Source organism: Leuciscus leuciscus, assembly GCF_965113295.1.
Source record: "Leuciscus leuciscus genome assembly, chromosome: 25".
Classification (NCBI taxonomy): domain Eukaryota; kingdom Metazoa; phylum Chordata; class Actinopteri; order Cypriniformes; family Leuciscidae; genus Leuciscus; species Leuciscus leuciscus.
In genome coordinates, this window is record NC_138724.1 from 28,428,368 (window position 1) to 28,445,449 (window position 17,082).

At 40.2% G+C, this 17,082-nt stretch overlaps 2 protein-coding genes across 2 annotated transcripts; both read right to left on the reverse strand.

The window, feature by feature from the left end:
• Window positions 1-314: 314 nt before the first annotated feature.
• cdkn1bb (cyclin dependent kinase inhibitor 1Bb) lies at window positions 315-4,044 on the reverse strand. The gene is made up of 3 exons (XM_082159511.1): window positions 3,336-4,044; window positions 2,533-2,649; window positions 315-1,538 (listed from the first exon to the last, which is right to left on the reverse strand). The coding sequence occupies exons 1-2, from the start codon at window positions 3,766-3,768 to the stop codon at window positions 2,540-2,542; spliced, it is 543 nt and encodes a 180-aa protein (XP_082015637.1). The 5' UTR covers window positions 3,769-4,044; the 3' UTR covers window positions 315-1,538; window positions 2,533-2,539.
• Window positions 4,045-6,496: 2,452 nt separating this feature from the next.
• yars2 (tyrosyl-tRNA synthetase 2, mitochondrial) lies at window positions 6,497-16,345 on the reverse strand. The gene is made up of 6 exons (XM_082159510.1): window positions 15,777-16,345; window positions 14,657-14,892; window positions 11,364-11,531; window positions 9,603-9,758; window positions 8,215-8,385; window positions 6,497-6,908 (listed from the first exon to the last, which is right to left on the reverse strand). Exons 1-6 carry the CDS (start codon window positions 16,317-16,319, stop codon window positions 6,749-6,751), a joined length of 1,434 nt encoding a protein of 477 aa, XP_082015636.1. The 5' UTR covers window positions 16,320-16,345; the 3' UTR covers window positions 6,497-6,748.
• Between the last annotated feature and the right edge of the window lie 737 nt (window positions 16,346-17,082).

The window sequence follows — 17,082 nt, forward strand, 5'->3', positions numbered from 1 at the left end:
CAGTGTATCTAATAGAAATAATCTGGTTACTAAACCTAACAACAAAAGCAATGATACAACAGTGTCAAAACAGTGAAAATGCAACTTTATTAATTATTACTGGGAACACCAGTATCAGAAAGTTAAATTTTATAAGTTTGATATTTACGCTTTAATTTCTACAAACCTAAATTGAACACTAGTATAGAATTCACTTCTTGTCTGATCGAACTTATTCAGGTAGAAATAAAAAAATCTGTAGTATTTAATCACCACATTATTGTATTTTGACAGAATATTATATAATGTTCAAATAAGACAGATGTGGGTTGAAATAATTTAATTCTCTTTTAATTGATTGCAGCACATTGTATAACCACACATAACAAAAAAGCACTTATCAAATATTTTAATCAGGCTCAGTTTGCAACCTCTTACAAATTTGTTAAAATAATATTACAACAAAATAAAAACAGAAAGAAAGAAGCTACCAAAAAAATAAGCATTTACAAAAATAATGACTCAAACCTTGACCAAAAAAAAACATTTTTAATTTCGAAAAAAAAGCTTGATATAAATAAGTTAGTTTTAATTTTCTCAGTGTTTTTACAAAGTTATGTACACAAATACACAGGCAGTGTAAATCGTTCAAATATTAATATTTACTTTCTCTATAAATACAGTTATGCATCAGGTTTCACCACAGAATCTATTTGTAGAGTGTTTTGGTGGGGTGAAACACCCACTTCTGCAGTGAGGAAAAAAACAAGGCAAAATCAAGGGTGATCGAGTCAAAGTCAAAAAAATATCAGTAGAAAATTTCACTCAAATTATAGATGATCGAGACACATCTTACAAAGAAATAATTTAAGAGGGTGAGAGATGTTTCTCCTCCATGGAAGTGCCTGATAGTAATACTGGTCGATGCTACAAAAGGTTTGACCTCAGAGTTTCAACTTTTACATCACCTTAAAAAAATAAAAAATAAAAATAATAATAATAATAATAATAAAAAAACAGGCTGAGATGTTCAGATCCAATCGGAACTGGTATTTTTGTGTACCTCATCTGAAAAATATATTTTTTTATTTTTTTACACCACCAATATGAAAACAGGCACACCGTCTTCAAAACGTGAAATTATGAACAGCATTTCGGAAATAATCTACACACGGCAATGGTGGCTCTTCAAGTCAAACCAAACTCACACCTCCAAAAAAAAAAAATAGATTTGTCAAACATAATACTAATTATGTGCTACATACCAAAAAAAGGAACAAATATATATTTATATACACAGGTAGTAAGAAAAAAAAAAGAAAAATAATGAGCAAAAAAGGAAATTAAACCTAATTGCACACTGCTACATACACCGCGGTCAGACGCAGTCGCTTTTTTTTTTTTTTTCTCGAGTGCCAGAACTTTAGTGTTTCTGTTTCAGTGCTTGAACACTCTTAGAGTTGATATGTTTTATTTTCCGCTCCACTTTCTCCCGCCAAAAGAAATCGTTGGTTCACCAAAGCACTGAGGTCATCAAACCGCAGACGACGTCTTCAGCCCTGTCAGGAAACATCACAGAGAATCCGGTTTACAACACACATCATCGGTCAGAAACATCTTCATGCACACTTTCAATGAAGAGAAAAACATCTTTATTTGCACGTTCTCTATTATTAAACGCATTTTCAATAAAGATTGCGCAACTTTCCATTTTTAGGTTTTTTTGTGGCTCATTATTCACCTAATTTATTTTCTGCACTATAATATAACGTGCGTAGGCGATGTTGTAAAGGTTAACAATGGTGGCGATTGTCGAGTGAATGTTTGAGTTCGACTGCACCACAAACCAGATTATAACCCACCAAAAAACTGAATGAAACTTAGAGAGGAAAAAAAAAAAACGTGGAAAATGAGATCATGAAACGTTTCGAGTCCCACCAAAGCAAAACACTCTTCACTGCTGATGTTATGACTTTACAGATGTGCGGCGACCGCCTGTTATTTGCTCATTGACTGGCGGCCCAGTGACACACTGATTTGGCAGGACGTTTCCTCACATGACCGACTGAGGTAACATCATCCTACGGTTACATCAGATTTCTGGACCAGGTGTTCGATCTAGAACCTGCACTCACACTCACATTTAATAATCATGTTTACATGCAATTCTGAAGAGTTGCACTGGGCATATTCACCGAGTGTAAATGCATGCGTATAATAATAATAATAATAATAAAGGTCGTTCAGGTGTGAACACACACTCATGAGTGAACACACTGCTGACGTGTAAAATGTTTTTCACTCTGAAGGAAACTGGAGCTCTCGTAGTAAATGCACCAGATTAACCCTTTCATGCACTTCCATGATGCTTTAAATGCACATCAGATGAACATTATAACATAATGGGTACTAATCCTATATGATTAACTTATTAAGTTTATTAAACTATTTTATTTTTTTCATGTGCAAACTGAAAACAGTGTTTCTATCCGCTCTTGTGTGTAAAATTACTCGAATGATAGGATGCAAAAAAGAAAAAGGAGTCGTGCTTACCTTGTGTTTATGTGGGTGTCGTCGGGTTGGGGTGTTTTCTGGGCTTTTTGGGTTTTCTGGGCGTTCGGGTCACTTCGTCCACACAGATGTGAGAGTGTTTGCTTTGACACGATGAGTCTGAGGAGTCAAAACATGCATTTGAAAACTAATTAAAATACTAAGAAACAGTGTGAAAACATGACTTGTATCTACCAATCTGAATCATTCATTTTAAGTTAAGAGCATTTCGCACCAAATGCAACTACATTTGAACTTATCTAGCTTATTTTATCTGTGCATGATTGTAAAAAGCTCTAATGCATAATGTTGTTGTGTGTCATAATTTGTCTTGCCCATTTAAAATAAATGCAAACATTTACATCTACATTTATTACATCAAATCGGTGGGCTTCACACACATTAGTTAAAATGCAATTACATGAAAGTGTGAAAAGCTTGAAGATGGATGGATAGATAGATAGATAGATAGATAGATAGATAGATAGATAGATAGATATAGATAGGCAGATATAGATAGGCAAAGTGAAAATTCAGATAGATAATTATGCAAAGTGAAAATTCGGATAGATATTCATTATAGGCAAAGTGAAAATTCAGATAGATAGATAACGTTAGACAGACAGATAGATAGATAGATAGATAGATAGATAGATAGATAGTGCAAAGTGAAAATTCAGATGCGCGCTCTCTCTCTCATAGTAGCGCAATATTTTTAAAATCCTGAATTATCATGATTATACATTCTGCTGAACTCAAGACTGATAAATAAGATAATTTAGGAGAGGGACCGTGAGCGCGCATACCGAGACACGAGGGTCTTTTCCGCGGCTCTCGGGGTGTCTCGGGCGTCTCCTCGCGCTCCTCCGTTACCCGACACTCGTGATTCCCGTTAACATCCACATTATTGTCGTTATTATTCCCAGAGGAGCACATGTGAAGATTGGAGCCCTTCCCTCGCTCGGATCTGCTGTAGAAACCGGGAACCGAGCGAATATCCATCGCTTCCCACTGGAATCTGCCGTCGGCGCGCGGCGTGTGCGAGGAGAAGTCGAAGTTCCACGCGTCCGTCGACGCGTCCTCCATCGCCTTCAACTGCCGCTGGAAATCCTTCTTTAACTCTTCATGGTCCACCGGACCGAACAGGTTCCGACACGCCGATGGTTTGGGTTGATCGGACACTCGCGCCTCCATTCGCTCCAGCGTCGGGCTGCCGTTAGACAAGCGAACGTTAGACATTTCGAGTCGAAAACGCAAAGCCAACAGCTGTTATTAAAGCGTCAACGCGATCCAAAGCGACGGGCGTTAAGGCTGAACTCGCCCCGGTTGCGCCGCATGAGCGAGAAACACGGACAAGCGACGATCATCAAAACAAAAGCAGGCGTTCTCGATGGCCACTCCTGTCAACTGCGCGTCGTAGTAAAAGAGGGGAAGAGAAATAACAAGGCGAGGCTTTTCTGCGCCCAATATGGCGATGAAGGGGGATAGAGAACGAAAAAAACGCGTGATTGACACAAAGAGCTCTTTAAACCACCAGAGGAACGCCGTGGATTGGTGCCTCAGAGATCCGCCTTCTCTCAACGCACATCCCCCACTCACACAGTCCGAGAGAAGGAAGATCAACAAACACCCTAGCCTAGACGAGCCTCCGAGTCGTTTTAATGAACGAGTCGGTTCGTTCGAATGCTTCGTTTTTGAACCGGCTCACTAAATGATTCGCTGATCCGCTAAGTTTTCGAATAACTTTCTGCTTTTTTCAATTGTTAATGAATGTGTTGACTAAATCATTTTTCTGCTAGCTCAAAAAACCGCATAGGAAATGTTGATTTACTTCTAAATTGAGTTTTACTACAGGCTAGTGATTCACAAATGAATCACATTGATTCGACTGAATCATTTAAAAGGTCCAGTTCAAACGAACGATTCATTTGCGAATCACTATCGGAACGGCGTTGAATGTCAAGTCCTGTAACAGTAAAAAAAAAAAAAAAAAAGAACAATGGAATCTTGTGCAAATGCTTACAATTCCCAGTGAAACCGAAACTAAAAGTTTGTATAACAGTTTTATTAGGAAACTTACGAAAACGTTTCCTTCAGTTTCTTGACTAAACTGTACTGTAAAACTAGTCACTGCCTATTGATGTTTTCTCAATATTGTCCTTGAAATCCTGAGGAGAAAAACCCAATGTTCAAGAATAATTGGATATATTAAATCTAAAAGGTATTAATAGGGGTTTAAGAAATTCGTTTTTTTTTAAAAAACTTCATAAGTCTAATACTTCTAATGTGAATAAACACAATTTTTTTCATAGAAACTAATATACGTTTGATTTCATTAACTGTAATGTGTTAGTCTCTGGTTTCTGAAGGTGATGTTTAAATTTGAGACACACACACACACACACAAAGGGGGGAAGTACAACAAGAGATTTACAACAAGTTGTTCCAAGTAATGAGAAGCTGCAATTGGCAAAACATTTCCAGGAACAATAGCACTGCCCTGATTAGACCTCGCAATCATCCTGACAAGAACTGAGACTCACACTTGAGTCTGTATGCGTCACGTGAGGCGTGTCATGAACCGTTTTTAACTAGTCTTTGGGAACTGTGACTGTTTCTAATCTGACAACTTTACACACGGCTGATGATGAGCATCTCATCTCTCGTCAACACACCAAATTTATGAAAGCTCAATAAAAATGTTGATTTGTTCCACAGATCACCTACCAGAGTATTTATGTAATAAAAATATAGTATTAAAGGTAGGATAGGCAATTTTCGGAGGCTAGCAATAACGAGCAAGCTTTGAAAGCATACGATCCCACCCTCCCTTCAGAGCGTCCTGCAAAACACACGAGGAGCCAGCAAACAAAAGCGTCACGAGTTTGGATAGACACTCGGCAGATTATTGTAAAGTGAAAGCACTTAAAAAAATGAAAGTGTGTAAAAGTTATGGAAGTTTAAATTTACTGTAAATCAAATGCAGTGTATTAATATTTTTTTTCATTTTATATAAAATATATATTTTACAAAATAATTTTTACTATAACATCAAAACCATACATCTAACCAAGTTATGTTCCAAATTTGAAGTTGATATCACAAAAAGTGAAGTTCCTATGCAATTTTGTTTAGGCGCTGTACCAAATATATATATATTTTTTTTAATGCATTCTCCTGTAACAAAACAGATTTCTATCCAAATATCACTTTAATCACAAAAGTGTCACCAAATATGGAACCTTGAGGCTCAGACCTTTCCGACGATATGCGTTTTGGCAAGATTAGAAAAGGTTTGATAATAAAGTAGCTGAAATAATGTGTAATATGAAAACTGACCACTAGAGGAGCCGCTAAAATAATTTTAAGTACCGTTTTCATGGCAAGGCAACATCCAATTTCAAAATGGTTTTCACAGGATGAATTTTGAGTGTGTAAGCTTTCAAATGATACCTAATTTATAATTACTAAAATATGTGATACGAAAAATAAGGCAATAAATAAAAAGAGCGACAAGTACACCGCTAGCAGAACGGTGACAGTTAAGGGGTTAAAGAGCTTGAGCATTTAAAGCGACAGTAAACAGTGCGCTTATAATATACAAAATGTTATTGTGCGTTGGTGTGGACACTAATATAGTTATCGTTCTTGGTGTGAACGGGTTTAATTCTGCATAATTTTGTATTTATTGCATTTTTATGAATTTACTGAACATTATTTGTTGCTTTTAAATGTGCTTTAAAAATAAACCTGATCTATATAAGCCTAATCATTTAAAAATGTAATGAATATATAACATCATATTGCAACATGTTAGTTTCACCTCAGAAGCCGAACTGGAAAACAAAACAAAAAAACGTTAAAATATCACACTTAATTAAAGAGTTGAACAGAACCCAGTTTTCCAGTGTATTCACACATCAAAACGTGTAATTTGTCCAAATAAAACAGGCACAAACAAGGCAAAGTCTGTTCTCATGTCTTTGATATATTCCACAGACATTCATATGGGGTTTCTCAACAGCACAATTCAATGTATAATTTCAAAGTCTTTGATGAGTTCAAGTAGACAGAGCTCAGGTTATACTGTCCTGAACCGAAACAGATCCTCTAGCGACCACTGCTGGTGAGCGCCGGGACTGCAGGATTCGTTTGTGTTACACACAGGGTCCACACAGTTAATTTTGAATGCAAACCGGTGTATATCCGAGTTGGAGATTCACATACTAAGCCACTTTAGGATGTAAAAGTTTCTCTTGCCCACTCGGATCAGGCTGAGTCCATTAGAGAGAATGTGCTGACCCAGAACCAGAACTTGCTCTGGGTTTGCTGCCCTCTGGTGGTTGATCCAAACTCCACCATCCTGGATCATCTGATACCTAGTCAAGGGAATAAACTAGTCAATTATATCAAGCAAAGAGGCATCAATGCAATTTCAAAATAAATGTAGGTGTTTTTCTGCTATGGGTCTTAAAATATGGACCAAAAAATATGGGCATTGCACTTAAACTCAGTTATAAGGCGAGGAAGAGGTCATCACTATGCCAAGGAAACACTGCTTTTCACTGTTCAATTCCTCTGATTTTGGAAGTCCACGTAATGCCGTTTTCCCTCGAATCAGTGGATAAAATGTATTTTTAACACTATTCCTCTGCAGTACAACTACAACCTTTTGTTGAGTTCTCAGCATTTTTCGTTTGCATTTTATTTTACGTTACGGTGCACTTATATGTAAATACCTAAGAAAGTACCGGGTAATATAAGGTAACTACAGGGGTTACGGTTAGGTTTAGGGGTGTGTTCAGGGTTATTACCCAGTTATTACAATTACTATAATAATTACATAGTACATGGGGAAAAGGACTGTAAAATAAAGTGCTACCCATTTTTAGCAACAACTGCTCTCTGAAGCGTGCAGTTCAGTGTGTTAACGGAGAAATAACACGGTTATAATAAGCACATCTGAAATGTAGCAGAGGTATAAAACATACAATAAAATACCACTGTGAAACATCCTGCACAAGTCATGCTTACGAAGGAAGTTCGGGTCGATCTGCTCCTTCTTCTTGACTGTCATTAATCGGACTGATTTACTAGGGGAATATGAATGAATTTTTGAGTGAATGATTCAATGACTCACTCATTAATACTTTGGATGGATACTGTATGAATCAGCGTTTTTTAACGAATCACTTGAATGAATGATTCAATTACATACATTTTTAAACAGTCACTTGTCACCACCTACTGGTGTAATGATGTAATTGACAATCTTTATTTGAAGATGTTCCTTTCAAAAGGTGATTTACTCTATTTTGATCACTTCCATAGACATCAGTGTTTATATCCGAACGATAAACTTTTATCCCAGTAGTTCTGTGATAATATGAATATTTGTAACACCATGTGGTTGAAAAGACAGTTTGTGAAGCTGTTTAATACCTAAACATGATAACGGCTCTCTCTGGCTCAGAACGCAGATCTGAATGTTCCCGTGTGATTTAGTCAAAGGTTTAATCGTCGTCATTTAGGAATGGGATCGCGTGGGTGTTTGAATCGAGATTCTACTTAAAAAGTGTCACTCTTGACTAAAAAGTAACAATGTATCAAAATGTGTCAAGAGCATGTGTTACTTTTAAACGGAACATTCCAAAACATTATCAGTAAGATTCAGGCGCCTCTCACCCTCGCGGTCCCTCGGGAATGGCTTGTGCCCGTCTGCAGGCGTCCAGCACCGTCGTCCCGGGATCCAGGAACAGCTCATGGAACGGAGCCTCTCGGAAAAGATCCTGGAGTTCAGTGTCACTCATCTGCTCCAGGGCCTGAATACTGCTGTGGTACAGAGCATTGGTGCACCTGCGTGTACATGCATGCATATATAATTAAGTAACATTAATGAAGCATTGCATGCAAAACTATATACAAGTAACATTAATGAAGCATTGCATGCAAAACTATATATAAGTAACATTAATGAAGCATTTATAGAACAAACAATGAGACTAAAAGGAATTGATTTTATCCATCTGGAATTGATTGAATCAATGAATCAAACAAAGAAGTCCAAAAAATAAAAGGTTGCATCTGAAGCAAAGCAAGTTAATTTAAATATGTTGATGAATCATCCTAAAGAATCTTGCAAAACTGAATAGAGGGTTTATGCATTGACGTCACTTTCCCGCGGGAACACACTCCCTCAGCCGGACTGAGTGGCAGAAGAGCTGCTCTGTGACTGGAGTTAACAGGGGAAACTGTGAAAACGTGAGTAAAATAAACGATTATCAGTTTAAACTAAAGGTTGGACTCGATATAGTGTTCCTAACAACTTACCACAGATCCAGTGATCCATGGAAACACGACATGCAGCCAGGATCATGTTTCCTAACATGTATATGTGCCTGATTTTGACGCCAGGAAATACATAAAGCAAATTTTCCTGTGAACACTTTATATAAATACAGTATCGGTAGGTCTAAATCCGGGTGATCACTCATATCAATGTCATATATATCGTCATGTTGTCCAGCCCTAAAACTTGTGTAGTTTCTTGTCAGTGTTTATCTAAAAACGTCCGGAATAACATTCCTGTCCCAAAATTTTGTCCTGACCCTATCCCTACCCCTAAACCTAACCCTACCCATAACTTTTCCCTAAAATCAGAGGGAAATGACCGGTGAATAACACTGATGTTGAAGCACCTCACCGTGGGTCTAAGCCTAAACTTGACATAAACTGTAAACTTATCCCTCAAATCTGATTGGTTGATTGGAAAGTTGTTCCAGGATCAACAAAGATGCTGATCCAGGAACATGTGGTACATGTGAAATCACGTTCACGGTGTAAAAATATACCTCAGATTTCTCGTCAAATCTAGATGTACAGTCAATCTGGAAAGCTCTTTCCCGTTTTAGATGTGTTTTTTGTGGCATTTTTCTGCTGCTCAGTCTTTTTGCCACTCAGAGGGTGTGACCGCAGTCCCTCCGGCCGACTGTGACGTCACACGCATACCCTCTATACAGTAAATAGGTGTGATTTTGATATCATGTGGACTTTACAGGAGGATCTGCTCTTGCCTTTTAGCACTCTCTAAGCCCTCTTTCCCATGGACTAGCTTGGTGACTTCAGCGGCCAGGCGTTTGTGTGCGGTCCGCTTGCCCGGGTCCCGTCTCTGTTGCTCCATCACCTTCTCCACCTCAGCTAACGGCAGGAACGTGAAGAGCTTCAGGTACCTGGAGGATAACAAGCGTTTCTGTCAAGCTGAAGGAGCTAAACGGGCATTACTAACAATAAAGCGCAATACAAAAATGCAACAATATGTATGGTGGATAGAGACTATGTATGGTGGATAGTTGAAAAAATTCAAGTTTTCAGAGTTTTAGCATCAGTACTACATTAAACTACTATATATAATGTTGAGTATAATGTATAATAATGCAATGGGGGAATATTTGTGGGTCCTGATAATGCCAAATATCTTATGTTAGTAAAAAGTGGCCGACATTATTTTAAATATATCTAGTCAGTGATGGAGTTCAAGCATATTCATCTAAAATAATGCATTATTATTCAGCTTCAGAATCATAAATATTGTTATTCTGGTGTCTCTATTGTCCTGTGCATTGAGTTTCCAGCACCAAGTCTATTCATTTACACCAAATTTAGCTTTTTAAATCAACAGTTCATTTTTTGTTAACCTTTTATCATATGCTTTGGACCCAGAAATAGACTTTTGTCCACTGTAGTTGACATTATATTTAGTTTCTCTGACATCATACATGTCACATGTCACAGCCTGGGTGTCCTGTAAGAGACACCAAATGTTTGGAGGTTTCACCATGAAAACAACTTCTCCTTGGTCTTTAAAAATGTCTGACATTAATTTAGTGATCAAATGTACAGTAGCACTCTTATGGAAATATGATAATATATTGTAATTAGAATTTAAATCTGACTACTTTTCAAATTGTATTTCATAATCCAACATCTCAGGAAAACGTTATGGGGTTTAAAATAAAAAAAAATACATTGATTTCATACATGTGTCCACTGTAGAGACATCAGGACTTACATCATGTTTATCAGGCATTATGTGAGACACAACAAGTGAATATGGAAATAAGTTATACATCAATATTCCTATGAAATATTAGATATTATTATTAAAATTTTGCTAATTATTACTCCATTTTTTACACTTCTTTTTTCATTAAATGTTGCTCCAAGAACACATTAATGTGCACATTAGATACAGTGTAGAGATACATTGCATTGAATGGGAATATAAATTTATGGCCATTTTACCCACATATTGCATAAAGTAAAATGGTGTATCAATTCATTCCGTTATATCTTTCATAACATAGTTGAGAATCATCTTTATAAAGTTTTTAGTTAAAATAAATCCTGAAACCCCAAAATGTATTGGTGATTGAGAAAATAATCCCATGGTTTTTGCCTATACATATAATTTCATGTAATTTTAATTTTTAAACAACTGAGTCCTGGTGTCACTACAGAGGACATAGCAGAACATATGAAGAAAATATTCATAATAAAATATATATTTTTCAAAAATGCTCTAAACAATGTGATGACATGGAAAAAAAAATGGAAAAAAAGGCAAAAAAAAAAAAAATTCTGGATCTGGAGGATTTGTCTTGGAGTATCGTATCGTGAGTTCAGTATCGTGATATGTATCGAATCGTGACATGAGTGTATCGTTACACCCGTATAGCATTACTGTTCAAAAGTTTGGGGTCAGTAATATTTTAAGCTCTTTTCCTTCACAGGGACTTCTCATGAACTGACGTCAGGCTCTGTGTTTGCAGACTCACGCTTCGACGCTGTTATCGGGCAGCCGGAGGAAGTATTGGTAGAACTCAAACGGGGATGTTTTATCGGGGTTGAGCCACACAGCGTTTCCAGCCGTCTTCCCCAGTTTATCTCCCATCGAGGTCGTGACGAGAGGAACCGTCAGGCCGAACACTTCCTCTCCTGTCTTTCTGCACAAGAACAGAACAAGATTACACATCAGAGGCTCTGCTATATCATGACGTTTGCAAAAATAAGAACAAGCGTTTTATGATATGCCACATATACTTATTTTTAATCAAATTAAGCAAATTATAGCTACTATCAACTCATTTTCATTATAAAGGAAGGAAATATTTATTGGCAATACTATATAAATACACATATATATATACACACACACACACATACATACATACATACATATGTCCTTAATTACCAAAAACACACAATTTTATCATAGTGCCATGCTTAAAAATTATACAGTTAATATGCACAAATAGTCCTTATAAAGAGTATTGTGGTATTACCATGCTATTTACTATGGTACATGTCTGAAAATATGACAGTACATCATGTCATACTGCACATAAAGTTTAAGGTTGGTAAGATTACTTAATGTTTTTGAAAGAAGTATCTTCTGCTCACCAAGCCTGCATTTATTTTATCAAAAATACAGTGAAATATTATTACAATTTAAAATAAATGTTTTCTATGTGAATATACAGTAAAGTGTAATTTATTCCTGTGATCAAAGCTGAGTTTTCAGCATCATTACTCCAGTCTTCAGTGTCACATGATCCTTCAGAAATCATTATAATATGCTGATTATTATATGAAAACAGTTGAGCTGCTTCATATATTTGTGGAAACCATAATACATTTTTTTTTCATTTTCAGGATTCTTTGATGGACAGAAAGTTTAAAAGAACAGCATTTATCTGAAATGATCTTTTGTAACGTTATAAATGTTTTTACTGTCACTTTTGATAAATTTAATGCATCCTTTCTGAATAAAAGTATTAATTTTTAGTATTAAAGTATTAAAGACATTTATAATGATACAAAAGATTTCTATTTCAGAAAATCATTAATTTTTCATTTTTTCAATTTAATTTAAATATATATATATATATATATATATATATATATATATATATATATATATATACACACACATCATGGTATCGTGAATATATATATATGTGTGTGTCTGTGTGTGTGTGTGCCCCTGTGTGTGTGTGTGTGTGCGTGCCTGTGTGTGTGTGTGCGTGCCTGTGTGTGTGTGTGCGTGCCTGTGTGTGTGTGTGCGTGCCTGTGTGTGTGTGCGTGCCTGTGTGTGTGTGTGTGTGTGTGTGTGTGTGTGTGTGTGTGCGTGCCTGTGTGTGTGTGCGTGCCTGTGTGTGTGCGTGCCTGTGCGTGCCTGTGTGTGTGCGTGCGTGCCTGTGCGTGCGTGTGTGTGTGCGTGCCTGTGCGTGCGTGTGTGCGTGCGCCTGTGCGTGCCTGTGTGTGTGCGTGCCTGTGTGTGAGCTCGCGTGCCTGCGTGTGAGCTCGCGTCCCCTGTGTGTGAGCTCGCGTCCCCTGTGTGTGAGCTCGCGTCCCCTGTGTGTGAGCTCGCGTCCCCTGTGTGTGAGCTCGCGTGCCTGTGTGTGAGCTCGCGTCCCCTGTGTGTGAGCTCGCGTCCCCTGTGTGTGAGCTCGCGTCCCCTGTGTGTGAGCTCGCGTCCCCTGTGTGTGAGCTCGCGTCCCTGTGTGTGAGCTCGCGTCCCCTGTGTGTGAGCTCGCGTCCCCTGTGTGTGAGCTCGCGTCCCCTGTGTGTGAGCTCGCGTCCCCTGTGTGTGAGCTCGCGTCCCCTGTGTGTGAGCTCGCGTCCCTGTGTGTGAGCTCGCGTCCCCTGTGTGTGAGCTCGCGTCCCCTGTGTGTGAGCTCGCGTCCCCTGTGTGTGAGCTCGCGTCCCCTGTGTGTGAGCTCGCGTCCCCTGTGTGTGAGCTCGCGTCCCCTGTGTGTGAGCTCGCGTCCCCTGTGTGTGAGCTCGCGTCCCTGTGTGTGAGCTCGTGTCCCTGTGTGTGAGCTTGCGTCCCCTGTGTGTGAGCTCGCATGCCTGTGTGTGAGCTCGCGTCCCCTGTGTGTGAGCTCGCGTCCCCTGTGTGTGAGCTCGCGTCCCTGTGTGTGAGCTCGCGTCCCCTGTGTGTGAGCTCGCGTCCCTGTGTGTGAGCTCGCGTCCCCTGTGTGTGAGCTCGCGTCCCCTGTGTGTGAGCTCGCGTCCCCTGTGTGTGAGCTCGCGTCCCCTGTGTGTGAGCTCGCGTCCCCTGTGTGTGAGCTCGCGTCCCCTGTGTGTGAGCTCGCGTCCCTGTGTGTGAGCTCGTGTCCCTGTGTGTGAGCTTGCGTCCCCTGTGTGTGAGCTCGCGTGCCTGTGTGTGAGCTCGCGTGCCTGTGTGTGAGCTCGCGTGCCTGTGTGTGAGCTCGCGTCCCCTGTGTGTGAGCTCGCGTCCCTGTGTGTGAGCTCGCGTGCCTGTGTGTGAGCTCGCGTGCCTGTGTGTGAGCTCGTGTGCCTGTGTGTGTGAGCTCGCGTCCCCTGTGTGTGAGCTCGCGTCCCCTGTGTGTGAGCTCGCGTCCCCTGTGTGTGAGCTCGCGTCCCTGTGTGTGAGCTCGTGTCCCTGTGTGTGAGCTTGCGTCCCCTGTGTGTGAGCTCGCGTGCCTGTGTGTGAGCTCGCGTCCCCTGTGTGTGAGCTCGCGTCCACTGTGTGTGAGCTCGCGTCCCCTGTGTGTGAGCTCGCGTCCCTGTGTGTGAGCTCGCGTGCCTGTGTGTGAGCTCGCGTGCCTGTGTGTGAGAGCTCGCGTCCCCTGTGTGTGAGCTCGCGTCCCCTGTGTGTGAGCTCGCGTCCCCTGTGTGTGAGCTCGCGTCCCCTGTGTGTGAGCTCGCGTCCCCTGTGTGTGAGCTCGCGTCCCCTGTGTGTGAGCTCGCGTCCCGTGTGTGAGCTCGCGTCCCCTGTGTGTGAGCTCGCGTCCCCTGTGTGTGAGCTCGCGTCCCCTGTGTGTGAGCTCGCGTCCCTGTGTGTGAGCTCGCGTGCCTGTGTGTGAGCTCGCGTGCCTGTGTGTGAGCTCGCGTGCCTGTGTGTGAGCTCGCGTGCCTGTGTGTGAGCTCGCGTCCCTGTGTGTGAGCTCGCGTCCCCTGTGTGTGAGCTCGCGTCCCCTGTGTGTGAGCTCGCGTCCCCTGTGTGTGAGCTCGCGTCCCCTGTGTGTGAGCTCGCGTCCCCTGTGTGTGAGCTCGCGTCCCCTGTGTGTGAGCTCGCGTCCCAGTGTGTGAGCTTGTGTACCTGTGTATAAGCTCGTGTCCGCTCATGATGTTCCCGAGCTGATCGGTTCCTCCGATCTGGATCCTGCAGCCGTGGATCTGATGAAGACGGTAGAAGTCGAAGGCCTGGAAGAGCTGGTAGGAGAACTCGCTGAAGCTCATGCCCTCGGCGCTCTTCAGCCGAGACTGCACGCTGTGTCTGCTGAGCATCGAGCCCATCCGAAAACACCGGCCGACCTCCGAGAAAAACTCCAGCACCTGCCAGGAGGAGGATGGAGGAAACAAGCTTTTCTTTGATTGTTTCGGGAAAAGATCTGAAGCATCAGCAGCAGTGTCGAAACCTGCAGTGCCATCTCTTCCCGATATACTGCTTGGTTTTATTGTCATTGTGTTTAACAATGATAATATTAATGCCTGTTTGTTATTTGAAATGGTTTTATAATAAAATAAAATAAAATAAATAAATATCCTGATACAAAAAGAAAAGACCGCCATCTTGTGGAAAGTCAAATGTGTAGCATCCGTAAAGCTGTTTCATTCACAAATAAAAGCCTGACAGCGCTACATATTCAGTTTTCTGATCAAATAATTAACATATTAAAGTGTCGCAGTAAATTAAATGTAACAATTATAATGATACTAATTATAATAATGTAGAGTAAATGGTGTTCTAATTATTTTATGGTTTTTATACCGTTTATATGGCAGAATTTATGATACTGTAATATAATGTAGGCTATAGGTTTAAATATATAAGTTATTAAATGGACTTGAACTTCCAAAAACCCGTAGAATAGTGATCTGGGTTCAAACATTAAAATAAAAAGCTAGATGATATATTAAACTTGTTTTGTATGATGGGTAAATACCATATTCACAAAGCAAGATACCTTAAATTCAAACCTAACTGCAAAGTATTTGCTTATGATTTACAGTTATTATTGTCATCACTTCAAAATATCCCCTCCAATAAAAAAGCTTTGAAAACATCCTGTATTTTAGAACGATTTTTTTTTGTAAATTGTAATTTTTTATTATTATTGTTATTTATTTACCCTCTTCACTGTTTCCCCACATGTTCATGTTCAGTATTATTTCCTTTTGTAATGATTTAATTACGCAATACAAATAAATAAACATACCTGCCAGTCCTTGTACCAGCTGCGGTTATTGAGCACCGTCAGCCGGCCTAGTCTACTCGGGTCCGGGGAGAAGTGCAGCTCGTGGTGGGTGAAGAGCCGGTGGAGGCTCTCCGTGATCCCGCGGGCGTTCTGCTCCACCGTGGCCGGGGAGAGGCGCTCTCTCTCGGATGACCTCCCGCTCGGGTCCCCGATCAGCGCCGTGGCTCCACCGAGCACCGCGATAACCTCATGCCCCGCGGCTCGGAAGTGCATCAGGCCGATGATGGCGAGCAGGTTCCCGGCGTGCAGGCTGTCCGCGGTCGGGTCGAACCCACAGTACACGGTCTGAGGACCGGACCGGAGCAGATCCGGGAGCTCGGCTTGAGCTGCATGCTCAGGGAACGACTCCTTCAGGAGGCCTCGGTTATGCAGGGATAAGAGGAGTCCGCTTCTTGTAGACGAAGAACAGTGGAATAAAGCCCTTAAATAAGATGATTTTGGTAATATGCGATGTGATTTAACTGTAGACACAATGCGGCATGACCGCACAATGGACGCAGCCATGTTTTTTTTAAATGTTTTTTTGACGGACACGATCGCCACCTAGTGGACAGATGTGGGAGTGTAGAAAAAGTGAGTAGAGAGGCCAATTAAAGGGACAGCTCACCCCAAATATGAAAATTATGTCATTTACGCAGTTCCAAACCTGTATAAATGTCTTTCTTTTGTTGAACGCAAATCAGATATTTTGAAGAATGTTAGTAGCAAAACAGTTGACGGGCCTCATTGACTTCAATAGTATTTCTATGGAAGTCAATGGTGCTCTTCAACTGTTTGGTTACCAATATTATTCCAAATATCCTTTTTCGTCTTTATTGCGAAATAAAACACACAAAAAAGTACAATCATTTACATATGTTAGTTCTACGGATTGACAATAAAAAAAAAAATATATATATAAAATTAATAATGATAAAAAAAAAAGTATTTATGTAATGAGAAACGACTGTGATTGGTCCACACTGACCGGCGCTGAGAAAAGTAACACGTACCACGTGACATTGCGGTACTGAGTAGCCTTTATTTTAATTATTCATTTAATTTAATTATTAAATAATAATACAGAAAAACGCAACTAACTAGTTAAATATTTCAAAAACAGTTAGATAAACTATTTTAGATTCTAAATTAATCTTAAAAAATTCTAAATAGAATAAAAAGAATTTGTACTGGATCCTAATTATGACAATTCATGTAATGTGATCAAAGTCTTATGTTTTAGACTACACCACTGGACGGCGCTATACAACGTGTGTTCTTTTATCAA

Excerpts from the sequence above, each read along its gene's own strand:
- cdkn1bb (XM_082159511.1), bottom strand. The coding sequence starts at position 3,768 with ATGTCTAACGTTCGCTTGTCTAACGGCAGCCCGACGCTGGAGCGAATG. Across the intron at positions 2,650-3,335 it reads GAAAAGACCCTCGTGTCTCG|ACTCATCGTGTCAAAGCAAA; the intron begins GTATGCGCGCTC and ends TTGACTCCTCAG.
- yars2 (XM_082159510.1), bottom strand. The coding sequence starts at position 16,319 with ATGGCTGCGTCCATTGTGCGGTCATGCCGCATTGTGTCTACAGTTAAA. Across the intron at positions 9,759-11,363 it reads CCCGATAACAGCGTCGAAGC|GTACCTGAAGCTCTTCACGT; the intron begins GTGAGTCTGCAA and ends GTTATCCTCCAG. Across the intron at positions 6,909-8,214 it reads ATTCCCGAGGGACCGCGAGG|GTATCAGATGATCCAGGATG; the intron begins GTGAGAGGCGCC and ends TCCCTTGACTAG.